At 45.8% G+C, this 20,608-nt stretch overlaps 1 protein-coding gene across 1 annotated transcript; it reads left to right on the top strand.

The window, feature by feature from the left end:
* The first annotated feature begins 6,351 nt into the window (after positions 1-6,351).
* Positions 6,352-9,936, top strand: LOC124669982 (probable ubiquitin-conjugating enzyme E2 23). Its single transcript, XM_047206505.1, has 6 exons — positions 6,352-6,825; positions 6,889-8,043; positions 8,227-8,337; positions 8,437-8,808; positions 9,007-9,079; positions 9,154-9,936. The coding sequence occupies exons 1-6, from the start codon at positions 6,352-6,354 to the stop codon at positions 9,858-9,860; spliced, it is 2,892 nt and encodes a 963-aa protein (XP_047062461.1). The 3' UTR covers positions 9,861-9,936.
* The last annotated feature ends 10,672 nt before the right edge of the window (positions 9,937-20,608 follow it).

Below are 20,608 nucleotides of genomic sequence, written 5' to 3'. Positions count from 1 at the left end.
CCGATGGGGTGGAGAGATCTCTCCCATCAAGTGCGCCTTCGGGCGTGGAACCCCTCCCCCTGACGCCATGGGAGTGGGTTTGGTGGGAAGAGCCGAAGAGTGCGGCTTCGAGGATGGCTTTGATCTCGTCGCATGTGACTGGCGTGCCGTCCGCCATCTCAGATGTAGATGGCGATGTGGTTGATGTAGACGATGGTCCCACCGGGCGTGCCAGAATGTGTTGACTGCCAAAACCCACCGGCGGGCAGCGGCCTTGTCAACACCGTAGAGCCGGGAAGAGCCTAGAGCTGCGGCTGGCTGAGACCCCTCCGAGCAACGGCCCGCAATGCTCTTCTGGTCACACGCGGCGTTGCGAAGTGCAAGGGCGTGCCACCTGACCTATACCTGGCCAGGAAGGTGATGGGGATGCCTCGCTTAGTTTCTCGCAGGGCATACATGTAAACATTAAATACGAGCCTCGATCGGCTCTCAGGTTATCCTGTGAATCGGCTCAAAGAGCCGATCCACCCATGATCCGTGCGGGGTGCACGAATACTTGGTGGTCCTGCTTGATCAAGATGAAGCTAATGAGATCTACGACGATTTAGGGTTTTCACCGCATAATCGGATCATCCTACTCCGAGGTTGGGCCTTGCGGCCACGCACGGTGCTCGTAAGCCGATCCTAAACAAGGCCAAAAAACCAACATGAAGTTGATCCTAGGAACATCCCGTTTAGGACTTGCGAACGCCACCCTACGTGCCACTGGATCCTCCCCCTTTGTAAGGCCTAACTATTGCAGATATTAAACTAATCCTTGTAGAACAAGGAGCAATCGTAACGGATCGGATCTACTAAATAATGATCAAGCGGGGTGCCGCCCCCACACTCGAGACAGGCGTGAGGGCGGCTAGATATGCAAGGGTTGCACTACGTAAGCATGCTTAAACGAAGAACAATGCTAACCCTAACACATCTAATGATAACTACGTTGCTCGCCATCAAAAGCGCTTCGGTACGAGCAACGCATGAACAACGTGGGGCTTGTGCTGCCTAGATCGCAAGATGCGATCTAGAGCGACATGTCGCTTACCTGATAGAAACCCTCGAGATGAAGGAGTTGGCGATGCGCCGAGATTGGTTTGTTTTTGGGGTTGAACGTGAGTTGTTGTTTATTCCATAAACCCTAGATACATATTTATAGTCCAGGGGACTTTCTAATGAGGGCGTGCACTAAACCGTGCACGAGATAAACTCTAACTTCTAAACCGATACACAATCTATTATATTAAGATACACGGGCTAACTAGCCCAAATTCTCCGTGCAAGGCCGCTTCATAGTTCTTCCATATGTAATCTTCCAAGCCCATCTTGATCGCGGCCCACCTCCTGATTTAGCCAAAATCTGGTGATAACAGTTATTTAATTGATCGATAGATCAAGTGTTGTAATGAGACTGGATCATGTGATCCTTTTGTTGTAAGACTATTATGATGTTGTAATGAATGATGTGTTGTGATATCAATCTATTATGTCTCGCAAAAATATTATTCCTGGGATTGCGATCAATGGCATAATAGGCATCTGGACTTAAAAATCCGGGTGTTGACAAGTTGGTATCAGAGCCATTGTTGACCTTAGGAGACCCTAGTTAGAATGGACGTCTGAAAAACTTAGTTTCAAAAACCAATGAAGTGAATATTTATAAAAACTTATTCTCACTCTTAACCTTGAGATCTTTTTTTCAAAGTAAGAAAATCCATGCTCTATTTTCCTTGCAATACTACATCAAAGTTTGCACACTTGATCACTTCATTAACTTACTTATCCTAATTGCTCACAGATGGAGTACCAATGTGAGTCCTATCAACTTGGTCACGAAGGAAACCTGATGTTCGAGAAGGATTTGAAGCAACTAGTGGAATATTTAGGACGCCCGTATCCCGAGTTCTTCGGAATACCCCTCAACCATCCGTCGGGAGGACCACCTCGGTGGGAAGTTACTGTAAATCTGAGAGGAAAGCTGGGAGCCCCAATATGGGAAACCATCTGGTTTTCTGTAACGGGAAACACTTGGAAGGATGGAATAGCCAAAGCCATGCAGGAAGCAATTGCCCGTCTGTGCGGACAGAATGTGAACAAGCTCAAGAATACCCGCTTCATTTACTACCCAAGACATGATCCCATGGGAAGACCAATAACCATGCCCCCGCTCCTGGAGATGAACCACTATGTTACCTACCTCGACTTCATGCTGTACAAGACATGCAAGGAGTTGGACAACGCCCTCGCCTTTCGCCAAGCACATTTCCCGTGAAGATGAAGAATCCCCCCTGAAGAGTAGTATCATTAAAGCACTTTCGTAGGTGTGAGTTTGTATCAGGATCCCCTTGTATCGTAGAACGAATGAATGGTTCTTCAAACCAACGGTGTGTTAGCTTTGTAATGTGTGATGCTTGGTATGAATGAAAAAGTGTTGTTGGTTTTTACCCCCGCAACACTACTCAAATTTTCAAGTTATGAACTTTTTAAACTTTAACAAAACAAACCACATAAATTTCCCTCTTATCTTATCATCTACCTCACTGTTCAGATGGCCCCACCAACCCGCGGCACCAACCAAGACGCAATGATGCAGATGATGCAGATAATGATGGAAGACCAAGAAGCCGAGAGAGCTGAACGACGAGCCAATATAGCTGCACTGCAACAGATAGCTCAGAACAATCAAGGCCATGGAAACCACGATCACCCTGGATCGAAGCTGAAGAATTTTCAGAATACCAACCCTCCAATGTTCAACAAGACTGAAGAACCCCTAGATGCTGATGACTGGTTCCAGACAATGGAGAACAACCTGGAAGTTGCGGGAGTTGAAGCCGCAGAGAAAGTACTGTTCGCCACCCACTACCTGTCAGGACCTGCAAGAGCTTGGTGGACAAGTGCCCGCGCAATGAATGCGGGGCAAATGATGACATGGGAAGACTTCAAGCTGAAGTTTAGCAAGTATCACGTGCCCCAAGGACTGATCAAGAAGATGAGAGACGAGTTCCGGGAACTCAAGCAAGGGAGAATGTCTGTGGTGGAATACCGCGACAGGTTTCTTACTCTGTCAAGGTACGCCCCGGATGAGACCGACACCAACGAGAAAAGGAAGGAGAGATTTCTGAACGGACTGCACGACGAGATGCAAACAGTGTTAGTGAACATTCCGTTCGCTGACTTGGAAGCCCTGGTGGACTCAGCCATCCAAATGGAGGGGAAGCTGCATCAAGCCAACGAGAACCGCAAGAGAAGAATGATGAACCAGAATGGACCCCACCATACCCAGAAGTACCGCAACAACTCCTCTGGAGGATTCACCCCAAGACACAACAAGCCAACTACTCAGACTTATCGCCCCAACTACACCAACAACAACGGAGGACCCCCGAAGCCCGGAGGCCACAACAACCACCCCAACAACAATAACAGCAACAACAACCAGAATGGTAACAATAACAACCCCAATACTGCCCCGAGGACTGGAAGCAACGCTGTTCCCGTCACTCCCAAAGACAAATCAACTGTAAACTGCTATGAATGTGGAGTTGTGGGTCACTACTCCAACGAGTGCCCCAAGAAGCTTGCCAAGATTGCCGCCAATACCGCAGCACCTGCTCAGCAACAGCACCGCTTTGCAGGAAGAAGGAACCAGAACAACAACAACGGTCGTCTCTACCACATGAATGCCACTGAAGCCCAGGAAGCACCTCAGGCCATGCCAAGTATGTTTTCCTGTTAATCCAATTGCTCAATCTTTCTTAGGAACCTAACTTTTCTTAGTTGGAGGGGACAAGGGACAAGGTAGAAACAAGTGGTGTTGAAAATTTGGCCACACACTATTTCAAATAGTGATATTTGATTTGGTTTGATTCTGCCTACAAGGTGTTTGACATAATGGCCGCATGAAAAATATTTTCAAAATTTTGAAAGAAATTTGGTGGAGTTGCCTCATGTGATCAAAGACACACAATGGTGGTGGTGGTGAGCAAAGGGGAGTTGATTTGCAAAAATCCAAATTGGGCATGATCTTGAATCTGCTTCAAAGTCCCAACTTTGCTTGAGCATAACTTTGAATCTAGCAAGAATTTGCAGGGGTGTGCTTTACCAAAGTTGTTCACCTTGATGTGGTCTTGGATGAGGTGCAAAGAGTTGGAAATGTTTGGTTTGAAAATCTCTAAACACAGAGGCTCAAATAGGCATCAGGCTAAAAATGGAAGTTTTGACCATTAGTGCATGTGAGCACAATTTGATTTCAAATTTGATTTGATTTGAGTTTATTTGATTCCAAAAGTGTTAATAAGTGTTTAGTAACATTCTCCAACCAATGGTGCAAGCCAAAATGGTCTAGGTTGAAGATTTGTAAAAATGGCATAAACCATATGTGAGGGTTTTGTGATTTTTCTATTTTATTTCTTTTCTTCCTCTTTGCTTTTCTTTGTGAACTTCGAAGGATCAAGGTTAGGGTTTTAGGTTATAGTACATGGTACAAGGTTGCAAACACTCATCATGGCAATCACACAAAGAATTGAGTATGAGCACTATGCATGGCACATGTATTAATAAAAGATTTTTGTTGATTCTAAAATTTGAGTATTGGAAATTCTTCTTCTTCATTGATTTGAAATTTGGGATGCTACACTGAGCAATCAACTCGGTGGAATAGCGTTTAAACCGCCAAACGAGACAAAGAACATTGTGCTGGACCCGGCATACCCGGAGCGCACCATTCGTATCGGTGCTCGATTAAGTGAAGCATAGGAAAGCACGCTCGTCAACTTCCTCCGTGAGAATCGGGACATCTTCGCCTGGTCTACTGATGACTTGGTGGATGTACCGAGGGAGTTGGCTGAACACTCTTTGAATATCCGGAAGGATGCTAAGCCGGTAAAGCAACCTTTGCGCCGGTTTGCTGAAGATCGAAGGAAGATTATCGGAGAGGAAGTTACCAAGCTACTGGTATCCGGTTTCATCGTGGAAGTGCTACATACTTAGTGGCTAGCCAATCCGGTGCTGGTCGAGAAGAAGAAGGAAGAAGACCCGAAGGCTCCTAAGGCATGGCGGATGTGTATTGACTACACCCACCCGAACAAGGTGTGCCCCAAATATCCATTCCCCTTACCTCGAATTGATTAGGTGATCGATTCTACTGTTGGATATGAACTGTTGTCTTTTCTGGATGCTTATTTGTCTTCCACCGGATTCCCCTTGAAAAAAAAAGATCAAATAAATACTGCTTTCATTACCCCGCACGAGACTTATTGCTACGTCACTATACCTTTTGGTTTGAGAAATGCCGGCGCAACATACCAACGCTGCATGCAAAAATGCTTGCATAACCAAATCGGTAAAAATGTGCAAGTATACGTCGACGATGTCGTGATAAAAACCAAAGTAAAAGATACGCCGATCGACGATCTGTGAGAAACATTCGACAACTTGCGAAGATTCCGGATGAAACTTAACCCGGCAAAATGTACCTTTGGTGTACTGGCTGGGAAGTTGCTCGGTTTCCTGGTGTCAAGTCGCCATAGAGGTCAATCCGGTGAAAATCCGGGCGATCAAAAAACTGCAATTACCGCAATGCCTAATCAGATACTTTCGTCTGAACCTCACAGGCAGACGCGGCATTCAAGGAGCTAAAAAAAATGTTAGCCACAGCTCCGGTGTTGACATCACCCTTGCCGAAAGAACCAATGTTGCTTTATGGAGAAGCCGTCCAGGCCCGGGGCTTTATCTGTTGGCATATCCTCGATCGCCTCTTTGATCTCGAGCTCAGAAAACGGTAGACCGAGATCCTCCAAAGAGTGCACAGTAGGGTTTAAAGCGACCGAGTTGAAGTCCAGCTGATGGGGAGGAGGACGTACCAGCGCATGAGAGAAATGGTCGAAAATTACTTTTTCTTTATCCTCATGAGTCGTTGCCCAACCTTCATTTTGCTTGACCCTCGTAATGAATAAATAAATAAAATTAACCCATACTAAGAAGAAGCAGAGGTACATACCTGACGTCTTGTTTCTTCTCCATCAGATTAGGGCCAGCGCCCTCTTTTAATCAGCGGATTTAGCGACACGCGGTCGGAAAGCGAAACAGCTATACTGTTTTTATTCCGGCTGCCGATATATTGATACTTGGTGAGCTTCGATCGGTTGTACGAGTCCAATCAGAACTCGTACAGGAGGAGGAGTCCGTGTATGTCTAGTATACGAGTCTCCCCCAGCACGGCTTGAAGAATACTGAACTATATATGTATATACAGCTTCCCTCAACAACCAATAGACATATTACCGACACATCGATCGATCTGTATAATTAGATCAAGGGGTGAAGATGGACGTCCTCGCCGTGGCATCACCAAGTATTTACTTGCAGGACCTGGTGAGTTTTGGGCGCGGGTTCCTCCGCCAAGGGACAGTTATCAAGGACGCTACCGTGGAGAACAGCTCTCTCCCCGTCGACACGTTCCGGATCCTTCTCATCGACAACTCTGTCGTGTATAAGAACGCCGGGGACATCAGGGTGCTCGACAGGAACCACCTACACCCCGGCCAGGTTGTTGGGTCGGCGTCCGACATTGCCGGCCAGATCGGCGTCGTCACCGGCGTCACCACCCTTCTGGTCCTGGCCGAGCATGACAACCGGGGCATGGCGACCGGGGTCATCAAGGGCGTGTGTCCGTCAAGCCTGCGCCGAATCAGCAGCCTCAGTCTTGGCGACTTTGTTGTGTCTGGGCCGTGGCTCGGCCGTGTTGTCGAGGTATCTGTCGATGTCGACGTCCTTTTCGATGATGGCGCTGTCTGCAGGGTTACCAACGCAGATTCAAAGATTCTACAGGAAGTGGATGCCACCGGCAGCCTCAGGCATCAGCAACAAATAAACTGCGATTTCTACCCAGGGCAGAGGGTGAAAAAGGAGAACTCGTGTTCCATCTTTAAAGCGGCACGATGGCTTAACGGCTACTGGAATCCTGATCGCGACAGAGGCACCATCATTAAGGTGGAGATGTCCGGCGTTCTCGTCTACTGGATTGCATCGATGCATTGTGGCACGGACAGGGAGCTCGTTGAGGCATCCGCTCCACCAGCGTACCAGCACCCTGATGAACTGACATTCTTCTGCGCCGCGTCTAGTTGCAGCTGGTGGGTAGCTGACCAATGCTTCTTTCGAGAACCTAGGTCGGCCAAAACTGATGATGATAATGGAAATGTGGCTATAGCTCACGATCAAGAGGAGGAGGAAGAGGAAGAGGAGGAGGAGGAGGAGGAGGAGGAGGAGGAGGAGGAGGAGGAGGAAAACGACGACCCATGCTCTGAAAACAATGAGGATGTGATTGATTTTGACCAAGATGCACCAAGTGCTCATGACGTACCACCCACACCAACAAAGCAGAACGGTGTGATCTTTTACGGGAAGCAGCTGAGGAAGGTATTCTTTGAGGGACACAGGCGGGAGCGACGCCCACAAGTCAGGAAGCATTTGGAGGTGGAGTTTCCCATGACCGTCGTCAGCACCAACACCTCTGTCGACGTGCTATGGCAGGATGGCACCCTGCAACATGGCGTACCTTCAGCGAGCCTCGTCCCTTTTGATGTAATGAATGAGCAAGAGTTCTTCCCTGGAGAACACGTCGTTGAGAATGATACAGCCATTGGTACTAATGGTGACAAGGATGGCACGACAAAACGTGTGGGCATCGTCAGGAGCCTGGACTGCAAGGACCAGACGGTTTGTGTGTCATGGTTGAAGGCGGGGATATGCCCTGGCGAGGCTAGAGAGGTTGAGTGCATTGAGACCATAAGCGCATATGATCTCAAATTGAACTACTCACCCTACTACGGAGATATAGTTGTCCGCCTTGTTCGTTCAGAATCAACGAACAACGGTGGTGCTAGTGTGGCCTTAGATGGCAAGAAGAAGAAGAAGAAGATTGCCGCCGATGTTGACCTTTCATGGGTGGGGCATGTTGTTAACCTTCCTGATGGACATGTCCAAGTCAAGTGGGGTGATGGTAGTATGTCAACGGTACGTACATGTATATTTTTTCTCTACCTTTTCAAGGACCTGCAACTTAGTATGTATACACACTCTACCCAACGAGTTGTTACATGAGATAGTAACAATCCAATTACTTTTTCAAGGACCTACAACTTAGTACTTATACACTCTCTACTCAACGAGTTATTGATTTGATCGAGTGTGCTGCAGGTGTCGCCACATGAGATCGTTGTCGTCAACGAGGGGCACTACATGGAGTTGACGAATGAAATGGGCGACTGGGTAGAGGCTGACGGCCTAGATGAAGAGGCTACTAGCACGGTATGTATATCCTTCTAAGTTCTAGCACCTTCCTCTTCAGAAAATCATTGGTGCGGCCTTTATTGTGCTAACATATGTGTATCTTACATCTGATTTTAGGACAATAATGATCCGCATAACCCAGCCAACTATAGCGATGTCGAAAACGAAGACCCAGCAGCGACGACGACAAGCATTTTGGGTTTTGTAGTCCGGTCATTGTTCCAATTGACCGGTGACATGGTGGCTCGAGGTAAGAGATACCTGACTAATCGCCAGCCGCCGCCCTCATCGTTGCTACCAAGCTCAGAGGTACCTGCGCCCACGAATGATGATAACAATTGTGGTGCCCCGTTTCAAAAAAATGATATCATTGGTGGTGAGGCAACGGAGAACGTCGCTGCTGCATGTGACAAATCGTTCAGCTTCCCACGTTTCGATGTATTACAGATCACCCCTGAGGATCACCATTACCTTGACGACGCAGACCAGGTAATATTTTACTTTTAGAAAATAAACAATTGTGGGCATTCTAGATTAGAGTGAAATACATGCGCAGTATAGATATGGTTTTGTCTGTCCCTAGAACCCATCATCTTCTTAACTATATATGACGAGTTTTTTCTACCATTTACTAGCACCGATTTATATACATAGAACCTTAACAAACTTTCTTTCTAAGGAATGCAGGGCGGTAGTCATGGGAAGAATTGGGCCAAGGCAGTGCAAAAGGAATGGAAAATTCTAGAGAACGACTTACCAGGTATGAGAGTACATCACAAATTAAATTCATAGTCCATGATTCTAAATAAGTACATATAACAATTTTTTGTGCAGAAACCATCTATACACGAGTGTTCGAGGACCGCATGGACCTGCTCCGGGTGGTGATGGTGGGCGCGAGCGGGACGCCATACCATCACGGACTCTTCTTCTTCGACTTGCAGCTGCCATCGTCCTACCCGGCTGAGCCACCCCAAGTGTATTACCACTCCTACGGCCTACGCCTCAATCCAAACCTCTACGAGTCTGGTACCGTGTGCCTCAGTTTGCTAAACACGTTCAATGGCGAGGGCACCGAGCTTTGGTCGTCAGTGACATCAAGCCTCCTCCAAGTTGTTGTCTCCATCCAAGGCCTTGTCCTCAACGACCAACCATACTACAACGAGGCCGGATACGAGACCCTAGTTGGCAAACCAGAGGGTCGTCGCAATGCGCTGCCCTACAATGAGAATGCTTACATTCTCAGCCTCCGGACCATACTCCATGTGTTGCACCGGCCGCCTCAAGGATTTGAGGAATTCGTCAAGGACCACTTCCGCCGACAGGGAAGGTTTGTGCTCATGACATGTAATGCGTGCCTGCGGGGATGCGTTGTCGGTGATGCCCATGCCACCGAAGCGATTAGGGAACAACAATGCTCAGCCGGGTTAAAGCTTGCGCTCGCCAACATGTTGCCCAGCCTCCTGGCAGCCTTCACAGAGATCGGCGCCGAGGGATGCGAAGAGTTTCAGAAGTCATATGCTCTCAGTACCGCTCACTAGACGTATGCCACGGCTCTGGCCAAGTCGCTTGATCTTGTAATTACTCGCATTTTTTTAGTTCTATGTCAGTTAGCATTATTTTTTCTGTTTTTTCCGATTAAAATTAAACGAGTTCATCGGGCATAAAACGAGTGTGACCAAAGCATGTTGATCAGACCAAGCAGTGCACGGTCATCTACATTTGTCGGTCACAAAAATTGTGAGATCAAACATACACGATCTATCTGCCAAAGTGACAAGCCACGCATTCATATCGGTTTATTGGTCTTACAACGTGTAGCTCTAAATTATTAATTTACCGATATGGGCTAGCTAATTTACGTGTCTGCGGAGTCCGCGTAAACAAGTTGACATGTCCGCCGGAGACGTCCACCGGTCCAATATGGAAATCGCACTAGTTTGTTGTATACACACTGTTATGTTGTCCTGTCCTAAGTGGTTTACGAACATGCCCAGACATCACCATTCGGAGCCAATTTGCATATAGTTTATATTCCATGTCCATGCAATCAAATATATATTTCCTATTACAAGGAATTTAATATACTCTCCAGTCCCAAAAAACGTATGTCACAAATTTATCTAAATTCAGATGCATCTAGACAATATTTAGTATACAAATATATCTGAATTTAGACAAATCGGAGACACCATTTGCCGAACAGATGGAGTACTTCGTCTTCAAAGGAATCCTATTCCCCAGGGGGAAGCGCGCGTCGGAACCTCCTGGTGGAGAGTCGTCCGATTGGTTTCCATCGTCGGCTGGTATTGCGCCACGTCACCCACCTTGCGGACAACGCATTACTCTAATCCCGGATTTGCTGCATCCAACCGACCACCTGGTCGAGACGTTTGGATCGTGTATGGGGGCTCGTGGGCTGTTCCTAGTGGAGAGGTTGGCGACGGCGGAGTGAATCCGCGCGCCTCCGACGGTTGCTGCCGCCGGACAGGACGACGTGCACCTCCGCTCCTCCGGTGAGTTTTCCCTACCTCTTCCTCGTCTACGATTTCCTCTTCTGCTGCTTTCCCCCTCAACCCTAGGTTTTTCCTGCCGCTCTGAATGTATTAAATCTCCGCGGTGGCCTTGCAAATCTGGGGCACCGCCGATGATTTGCGTTGGTGTGCCCCTCCGTCGTTGCTTTTCGCATGATTAAAACTCGTTTCGTCCAACTAATTTTGGTTGCTTCCCGTTGAATCCTTACTTTCCCCCTTCATTTCCTAGGACTGGTTACCTTCGATTCTTCGGAGGTTACTCGGTTACCTGCTATATAGGTCATTGTGTTTAGGTTTGCTATCATCTATGTACATTTTTGCTACGTTATAATTTAAATGTTTCTTAATTTGTGTTTTGTGTTCTTCATGTTTAACAGGAAGACGAGATTGGTCATTGTTTTTCGAGGGTCGTTTTGCTGCCAAGCGTCTGCACGCCCTTGCTGCAGATCTCGATGGTCCCAAGAGACGTATTATTGCAGAGCATAGTGCATTTAGAGCATTTTTGGATGTATCTCCATTCAACATTTCTAATGCTCTAATTGACTCTGTTGCCTCTCATACTAGCCCTGGTTTGCGGGAGTTCAAGTTCCATAAGAAGAGGATGGTTTTCACAAAAGAGATGGTGATCAAAGTTTTTGGAATTCGATGTGGCGAGAGACTTGTTGTGCAGAAGAAGGGTGAGCATCCTGAGCTGCGCCAAATGTACATAGAAGAAGGACAATCTAGGCCTTTCATCCAGCATTCTGTTAAATTGCTCAAGGCCTGTGATGTTATGGATGATCTCACCATTATCAGAACATGGGATCTTATATGTTTGGCTACAGTTATTGACCCTGGTAGCGCACGTTTGCTTAGCCTTGACTATTTGGATTGCATGTTGGACCCTCGGAGGAGTTTGCATGGGATGAACACTTCCTGGAGTTAGCAATGCAGGAGGTTACAAAAATCAATAGCAAGACAGCAGAGGCAGTGGTACCATGAAATGCTAGGAAATATGAGTTTTGGATCACTGGACGGTTCACCATTCTAGTTGTATGTTATTGAACTTACCCCATGCTCTGTTTTTATTGTGTAATTTCTGTTTTTTTTTTTTTGTATTTTCATGTTTAAATCTTCGCTGCTGTAACTGTTTTGTTTATGCTTCCTTCCTTTTTTGACAGATTTTCTACATGGATCACCTGGATTTTCCACCAAACCAGCATACTATAAACTACTCAATTTCTAGGGTATGTTTTGTGACCAGTAATGATTTCAAGTTCATTGTATTAATGATGCTGATAGGAAGATCTTGAACAATAAGACTGTTTTTGGAAGGCGTCCGGTGAGTTACTCATACCCATATACGTGAGGTTGATGCACCGCTTGGTTTTTTGTATAATTTTTCGATAAGATCCTAATTTCTTATCTTTTGTTGTGTAGTTTCTTGACATGTCGAACACTTCTTATGGAGTTGCTTCCTTTGTCAACCATCATCATGTTGAGGAGCCTGTTGAGCAACCTAATGAAGAACCTGAAGTGAACCCGTCTGCATCCCTCAATGAATGGCTTGTGTTTCCTAGTAGTCAGGATCTCGAGGTATAATACATGATTTTATCCCTTTTCCTCTATTATTTTTCATGTAATTGTTGCATTGATTATATAGTTTTGCTACTTTACATTTAACAATGTTGCTACTATAGTTAATGGTATGTGCTACCATGTATCATCTGAAAACCCCCAGCTTCATTAGTATTATAATCAATGCAACAATTGCTCTATTTCTTCTGCTTCATTAGTATTATTAGCTGCAGCACCTCCATATTTTCTTGATGTATGTATTATGTCTCTGTTATCAGGTTCCAGCTGCGTAAGCATCTGTATGAGAAACACCGGACTATTTATGGTTGTGATGTTGACACCACTCTCAAGAAATTTGGCGTTGGTTTGAAACAAATGCAGTCGCAGCGCATGGCAACTTTGCTTATTGATATAGATGCAGCAATGAAAGAAGGAGATGGTCCAAGTGTCCATTTCCCAACCGGAGGTGGAGTTGAAGACGAATCTATGTATGCTGTAGACGGAAATGAGGATGAAGGTACTGCCAATCATGCCGATGAACAAACCCCAGAGGCTGATTCTGAAGAAACAGAGAACGACGAATTTGTTGTCGAAGCAAATGCTGCTGATATGGACACACACACCCTCGTCGTGGATATGCCCCAATCAGCTATTATGTTGGATGCTTCTACCGGTGGAGCTGATGTAGGTGAATAGGTTACTGTTAACAGCCATGTGAGGTCACCCATGCACTCACCATATTCTCGTATACCGAAGGGTATACCTGTAGAAGCTTGGAATAGAGCCCCTGGCCCTCCATCAATGAATTTATTCGCACATGATCCGGATGAAGTTGTTGTGTCTGAATCCTTATAGCACATCACTATTCCTGCAGAAGAAATTACTCCGCCTAATGATGTTGCTTCTGTAGTGAAGCTAGACGACACATGTCTGTTCTTCTTTGTCTCTTTTCCTTTTGTTTTGTAATTTTATTCTTTTAGTTTCGGCTAACTATCTATTCTTTAATTTATTTTACTAGCTTTTGAGCAGCCTAAAGCTATGGAGGCTGCAACACCACCCATACCATGGGATGCTGAAGCAGATCATTTGGGCGAGAATGTTTCACCGCAGCATCCGACAAACACAGGTCATTTTTGCCTGAGCAAGTTTTTTTCTTCATATTTTACCTTTTATTTCTGCAATTTCATTTATTGTTTGCTACATTATTTCTACTGGTTGGCTACATTACATAATAATTTTTGCTACATTCCTTCGTATATGTTATTGCTGTTTTTCTTAGCTATTTTTCCTACTACTATGTTAGCTATTTGGGCGAATAGTTAGCTATTTGGGCGAGAAATCTAAATGGTAAGTAAATCCATGCTGCTCTTGGGAACGTTTGTCACATATAAGGTCACACACACTCTCATGGACAGCATTTACTTATTGCTATTTAATTTTTGCACTTTATTTTATTGCAAACTACACACCTAAAACACCAAACCACGAAACGCTGGAGTCAAAACGGGGGTGAAATGGACTTCAGAAGAGAGAAAGTGCCCTGGTGGCGCGCCCAACAGAGGGGCGGACACCACCTGGTCTCTTTTGACTTTCGGGACTCCGTTCGGCCAAATCTTTCGCCCCACGCTTTTATTTTCCAAAAATAATAACTTTCCTAAAAGATAAAGATATTTCAAGATCGTTACGTACCTGAAAGTTGACTTTTATTGATTTCTGGTATTTGGCAAGGGATATTTCTTTCCAATTATGGCATCGGGGCTCTGTTTAACTCCTCAACCTTTCCAACAAACTTTTAACATGCAATATAATGTTTAAAACATTGTGCATTAACCACATGGGGCCTACATTTGTAGTCTCCACGAAGACGGATGGCTCCGGAGCGATACACCTCCTGCACAACCAATGGACCCTGCCATTTTGATGCTAATTTTTCTGCAGAATCACCACTCTTCCTTGGTGTAGGGGGGAGGCCTCTCCATCAACATCTCCATCAGCACCATCATCACCATCTCCGTCTCCAAGACTCATTTCATTCCCCTTATAGTTTGTGATTCATTGAACCCCAAATATTATTTTAAGTGTTATTTGCATGATTGTGATTGACAACTTGTCTTTATTTGGTGGAGAGATTATATTTTCATATTGTGTTGTAATACATATGCCTCTAATCCATATCATGTTTGTCACTTGTGAGTAGATTCAACGATGAAATTCACCATTTAAAAGACTGGTCCATCGCCATTAGTCAGCTCGCGAGTCTGCTGGCTGTCGCGGTTCTATTCTTCAACAGTTTCAACCTGTGGAAACGAGAAAACGAAACCTCCAAACTAGATAATCAAGATCTAGGATGGTTTCACACCAAAAACTGGCTAAAACCGTGCATGCACATGCTTTGCCGAAACATTTATAATAATAGTAGATATTTCCTCATTTTCAAAATAGGATGCACATATATTTTTTATCAAAATCAAATTATTTAAACTTTAACTAACTGTATAGAAAAGAAGTAAAAACATCTATGATATCAAATATACATAATATGAAAGAATATTTCATGACCAATCTAACAAAGATTTGTTTGAAATTATAGGTGTTGACATTTTATTTTCCTCCCTAGCTGCTCAACTTGGGACAGAGGAAGTATATAATTTGTTAAACTTGAAGAACTTCGAATTTGACCGAAAATTATACGCATCTTAGTTTAGGAAGGAGAGAGTACTACAGTAAGTTAGAGTTAGTCTAGTTGTGTCATTCAGTCTTCCTGTTGTCACGTTCAGTTTCAGTTTTTTGAGTCGTAGGCAATAAGGAATTGTATGGTCTGAGAGGTGCAGCGTTCACGTCGAGACTAAGTCGTAGGTTATTGTTGTGAGCGTTGAGCTAGTCCGCCACGATCCTAGTTTGTGGGATGGCACGAACGAGCTGGATCGTGGAGGTATAGTCGGCCAGTTCGTTGAGCTGAAATATGTCTGTGAATAAAAGCAATGAAGAGAGAAAAGACGCAGACGTTACAGCACGGGTCACCAAAAAACCAGTGTGTTTTTCAGTTCGTTTTCTGCACCTGCGTTGCCATACTTGTGTGGCCAGCTGAATCGTGTGTGCGTAGATTAGGCCTGAAGCTGACATTTGTATCAGATCCGTAGGGTTCGTGATCTCGGCGGTGTAGCGGCGGCGGTGATCGAGTGCGACAAAACCCCGTCGAAGGGTAGCGGCAGCGGCGGCGGAAAATACACGTCGCCTGGCCAGAGGCCGGGCGCCGGCGCAAACGAGGGAGCCGTCGCAGTCCACCTGCCGTCAAGGACGATGAATGTTCCCGTCCAGTACCCGATGCTGACGGAGACAAATTAGAGTCTCTAGGCTGTGAAGATGAAGCTAATCATGCGGCTGCTTGGGGTGTGGTCGGCCGTCGAGGGCGACGGTGACTACGATGAGGTCAAGGATAAGGGGGCGTTCGCGGCTCTCTCACAGTCGATGCCGGGCTCAGTGATGATGGCGATCGCTTAGCACGAGACTGGCCGGGACGCCTGGGAGGCGATCCGACGCATGCACGTTGGAGAGGACCGCGTCAAGAAGGCGCGTGTGAAGCAGCTCAAGCGGCAACTCGATTAGATGGAGATGAAAGACTGCGAGACCGTCGCGGTGTTCGCGCAAAGGCTCACCACGCTGGTCGCTCGACGAGACCGTCTCTGATGAATCCGTGATCGAGCACCTCTTCGGCGCCGTCCCAGATCGGTTCGCTGAGATCGTCAACACGATAGAACAGTGGGCCGACCTGACGACCATGTCTGTCTCCGAGGCTGTCGGCCGGCTGGCTTTGTTTGAGGAGAGCTAACGAGGGAGACGCCGCAGCGGCGGCGACAAAGACGAGCAACTGATGCTCGTCACCCATGCGTTGGAGTCGGTGATGAAGGGCAAGAAAGTCGGTGATGGGTCAGGTGGATCCACCTCCGGCAGCAAGAAAAAGGCGAGCAGCAACCGTGGTGACCGCGGCCAGACCGGCGGCGGCGGCAAGAAGAACGAACGCGGCAAACAAAAGAAGCACCGTAAGTTCGATATTGTAAAAGTTAGATGTTATAACTGTAATGTGTTTGGACACTTTCAGTCCGATTGCCCGGAGCCAAAGAGAAAAGAGGCAAATCTGGTTCAGAAACAGACTGATGATGAGCCAGCATTGCTCATGGCTGAGATATGTGAGAGGATTCAGAACACTGAAGAAACTGGTGAGCTGGTCATGCTAAACGAAGAGAAGGTGCGGTCCAAGCTGGCAGGTGACAGGGAGATGTCATGGTACCTCTGGAAAGAATTATTTTCGACTTGTTGTAGACTATCACACAAGGTACATGTGGTGTGTGTTCATCAAAAGCAAAGATGAAGCACTTGATGCACTAAATAAAATAAGGGCCTCGATGGAAATAGAGCTGAACCTGCAAGTCAGAGCTCCTCTTAGAACTGACAGAGGCGGTGAGTTCACCTCAAAGAAATTTGTTGAGTTCTGTGACAGTCTGGGCATCAAACATTATGTCACAGCACCTTATTCTCCTCAACAAAACGGAGTAGTTGAGCGGAGAAATCAGACTGTAAGTGGCATGCCTAGAAGCCTGCTGAAAAGTAAAGAATTTGGATAAAATGGGCCTATAAGCTTAAGAAGGATCCATCCGGCAATGAAGTACAAAGCGAGGTTGGTTGCTAACCAATGTTTTAAATAGCCGGTTACAGGCTATAGCCGCGGCCTTCCAAAACAGATATAGCCCGGCTATAGCCTAGCTATAGCCAGCTATTTAAGGATTTTGGCACCTTTTAGCGGGCTAATGCACTTAGCAGCATCATGCGCGAAAGGCTATAGCGGGACTATATCCAGCTATTTTAAACTATGTTGCTAAAGGCTATGTTCAGAGGCAAAGCATAGATTTTGATGAAGTATTTGCGCCAGTGGCTCGATTGGAGACTGTCGAATTGTTGATTGCAATTGCAGCGCAAGAACGATGGGAAGTACACCATATGGACGTCAAGTCAGCATTCTTAAATGGAGATTTAAGTAAGGAAGTTTATGTCTCACAATCACCAGCGTTTGCGGTTGAAGGGCAAGAAAAAAAAGTTCTGAAACTGCACAAGGCGTTGTTCTGCGACAGGCCCCCGTGCTTGGAATGCTAAGTTGGATAGCACACTGGTCTTAATAGGATTTGATAGATGCCCCTTGAGCATGCTGTGTACCGGAGATCAAAGCTGATCGTAGGGGTTTATGTTGATGATTTGGTCATCACATGAAACTGAAGAATTCAAAGCCCAAATGAAAAGCATGTTCCGTATGAGTGACCTGGGACTGTTAAGCTACTATTTAGGTATTCAGGTGAAGCAAACCAAAGAAGGCATCACCCTCAATGAGTCATCATACGCAGCCAGAATTCTTCAGAAGAGTGGCATGCAAGATTGCAATCCCACTCAGACTCCAATGGAAGAAAGACTGCACTTCAGTAAACAGAGCAGCAGCCCGACCGTTCAGGCTACCATGTACAGAAGCTTGGTCAAAAGGAGAAAATTACAAAAACCCACCACAATTGCGGTTAGGGTTTCAAAAAACCACCACCTTTCATATTTTTGACAGAAAACCACCGGTTTGGTGTAACAGCGTGACAGATACCCAACACTTCATGAAATGACGATGGATCAGCGCGTTAAGCACCAAATTGACAGGTGGGGCCCATTGTCAGGCTGACGTGGCTAGTGTCCCATCCACCGGCCTTAACGGTAGGTCAGTTGCCCTAACTGAGCCTAGTTGGACCAGTCAACCCGTGACTATCTCCCCTGCTCCTCCCTCTATCGCGAATGGAGGCGGCGCCCCCTCCCGGAGACGGCGCTCGCGGAGGTGCATCTGACGGGGCTTCTGGTTCGGGCTCGGTCGGCGACAACTGCAGCGGGAGTTCGAACCCACCTGCCACCACCATTCCCCCCAAATCCATCGCCGTCGTGTGGAAGGACAATAGCATTCAGAATTTATAAGTTAACGGATGGTTGGCGATGTTCACTAACTCATTTGTATTTGTTTCGGGTTTGGATGGTTGTTTTATTAAACTGACCACTGGCCAACAGACTTTAGCAGCCACCGGAAGGGATGGAAACAATAATATATTTCCATTAGCTTTCGGTATCATCGACAGAGAGGAAACTTCAAGTTGGAGTTGGTTTCTAACTCAATTGAAGTATGCTATTGGAGGAGAGTCTGCAAATTTTGGTTATTATACCATCATATCGGATCGACAGAAGGTAAATTCTATTGGCCATGTGTCTCTCAATATGTCACTCTATTCTATTTTGTGGCTATTTATTTGCTATAACCATGTCCATAAGCAATAGTCTCTCAATATGTCACTCTATTCTATTTTGTGGTTATTAATTTGCTAAAACCATGTCCATTAACATGTGTCTCTCAATATGTCACTCTATTCTATTGGACGTATGTCACTCAATATGTAACTCAATTCTGTTTTCCATAAGCAGGGTTTGCTCAATCCTATCAACTCAGTCTTTCCAAATTGTCTGCAAAGGTATTGCCTTAGGCATATATATGCCAATTTTCAGTCTGCTGGTTTCAGAGGGGAAGAGTTGAAGAAATTAATGGACTCTACTAGTTATTCATACACTAAGCATGGGTTTGAGGTTGCAATGGAAAACATGAAGGCAGAGTGTTATGAAGCTTGGGAGTGGTCGATGAATATTCCAGTGGCTTGTTGGGCTAGACATGCATTCGATAGCAACCGTAAAACTGATCTTGTTTTCAATAATCTGAGTGAGGTCTTCAATAGGATGATTCTGGATGTCAGGTCCAAGCCAATCAAAACCATGTTGGAAGGCATCAGGACCAAGATCATGGTAAGGAATGAATGGAAAAGGACTGGTGCAGCAAATGCTAGGTGGATAATCACACCCACCTACACTGAAAAATTAGAAGAGAACAAAAAATATTCAAGGATGTACATAGCTAGGAAGGCAAAAGGTGGTCTATGGCAAGTGAGCATGGGAGTGGACAAGAGCTATGCTGTCAACTTGGAAGAGAGGACATGTGGCTGCAGGAAGTGGGATCTCACTGGAATTCCATGCAATCATGCAATATGTGCCATCTACAAGTCAAGGCAGCACCCTGAAGATTTTGTCCATGAATTCTTCAAGAAGCCTATGTACCTAGAAGCCTACAATCCAGTTGTGTATCATGTCCCTGGTGTTGACTGTTGGACTAGGACATATACTCCAGATATTGATCCACCTGTCTTCAAGCTCTCCAAAGGAAGAAACCAGACTAAGAGAAGAAAAGGGCAGTTTGAACCGCCAGCACCAAGAACAACTTCAAGAATGGGAACAATAATATGTGGTAACTGCAACAGACAAGGTCATAGGTACACCAGCTGTGACCAGCCACTGAAACCTGCCTTGCAGATGAGGAAAAAACAACACAAAGTGAGTATTTACTAACTTCAATATCATCTTATCATTTGCAATGTCATTTAGTTCCTACAATTAGCAGTACTGTCTCTTTTATGTGGCAGGAAAATAGAGCTGAAGGAGTTGCACAGCCTTCTTCTTCCTCGACTACACCAACGTTTGCACAGCCTCCTCCGGCTGCTGCTCCTACAGATCCACCTTGGCCTCCTCCGGCTGCTGCTCCTATAGCTCCACCTCGGTCTCCTCCGGCTGCTGCTACTCCAGCTGCACCTCGGCCTCCTCCGGTTGCTGCTGCAGCATGGCCTCTTACTGCTGCAGCACGGCCTTGTCCAGCTTCTATAGGTCCAGGTCTTTCGGCTGCTACAACAGGGGCAAGACGCACATTCAGTGCACCAAGGAGCGCCACAGCCGATTCCGAAGGGAGGCCATCAAGGATGAGAAAGTAAAACATCGGCTATTTTACCGCTTCTGGGATCGACAAGATGACGTTGGCTGACATAAAGAAAAACATGGAGTGACATGTGTATCGTCGAGTTAAACCTAAATCTATGTAATGAACTATTTGTGTGAACTGTGTGGTTGCTTTTGTAATATGTCAGTGCCGTGTGTCAGTTGAACCTAAATATATGCACTGAACTACTATGTGTGAACTATTATTGTCACTTGAAACTATTGTTGTTATGGTCAGGCAAGTTTCTGTTGAAATTGATCTCAGAATTGGTGGTTTGCTATCATCTTTGATTAGTAAAGAGGAGGTTTGCTATCAA

Source organism: Lolium rigidum, chromosome 7 (assembly GCF_022539505.1).
Source record: "Lolium rigidum isolate FL_2022 chromosome 7, APGP_CSIRO_Lrig_0.1, whole genome shotgun sequence".
Taxonomy (NCBI): Eukaryota; Viridiplantae; Streptophyta; class Magnoliopsida; order Poales; family Poaceae; genus Lolium; species Lolium rigidum.
Note: the sequence above shows the minus strand (reverse complement) of the source record. Positions and strands in the feature narration are given on the sequence as shown.

Excerpts from the sequence above, each read along its gene's own strand:
- LOC124669982 (XM_047206505.1), top strand. The coding sequence starts at position 6,352 with ATGGACGTCCTCGCCGTGGCATCACCAAGTATTTACTTGCAGGACCTG. Across the intron at positions 6,826-6,888 it reads ATGATGGCGCTGTCTGCAGG|CAACAAATAAACTGCGATTT; the intron begins GTTACCAACGCA and ends CTCAGGCATCAG. Across the intron at positions 8,044-8,226 it reads GTGATGGTAGTATGTCAACG|GTGTCGCCACATGAGATCGT; the intron begins GTACGTACATGT and ends AGTGTGCTGCAG.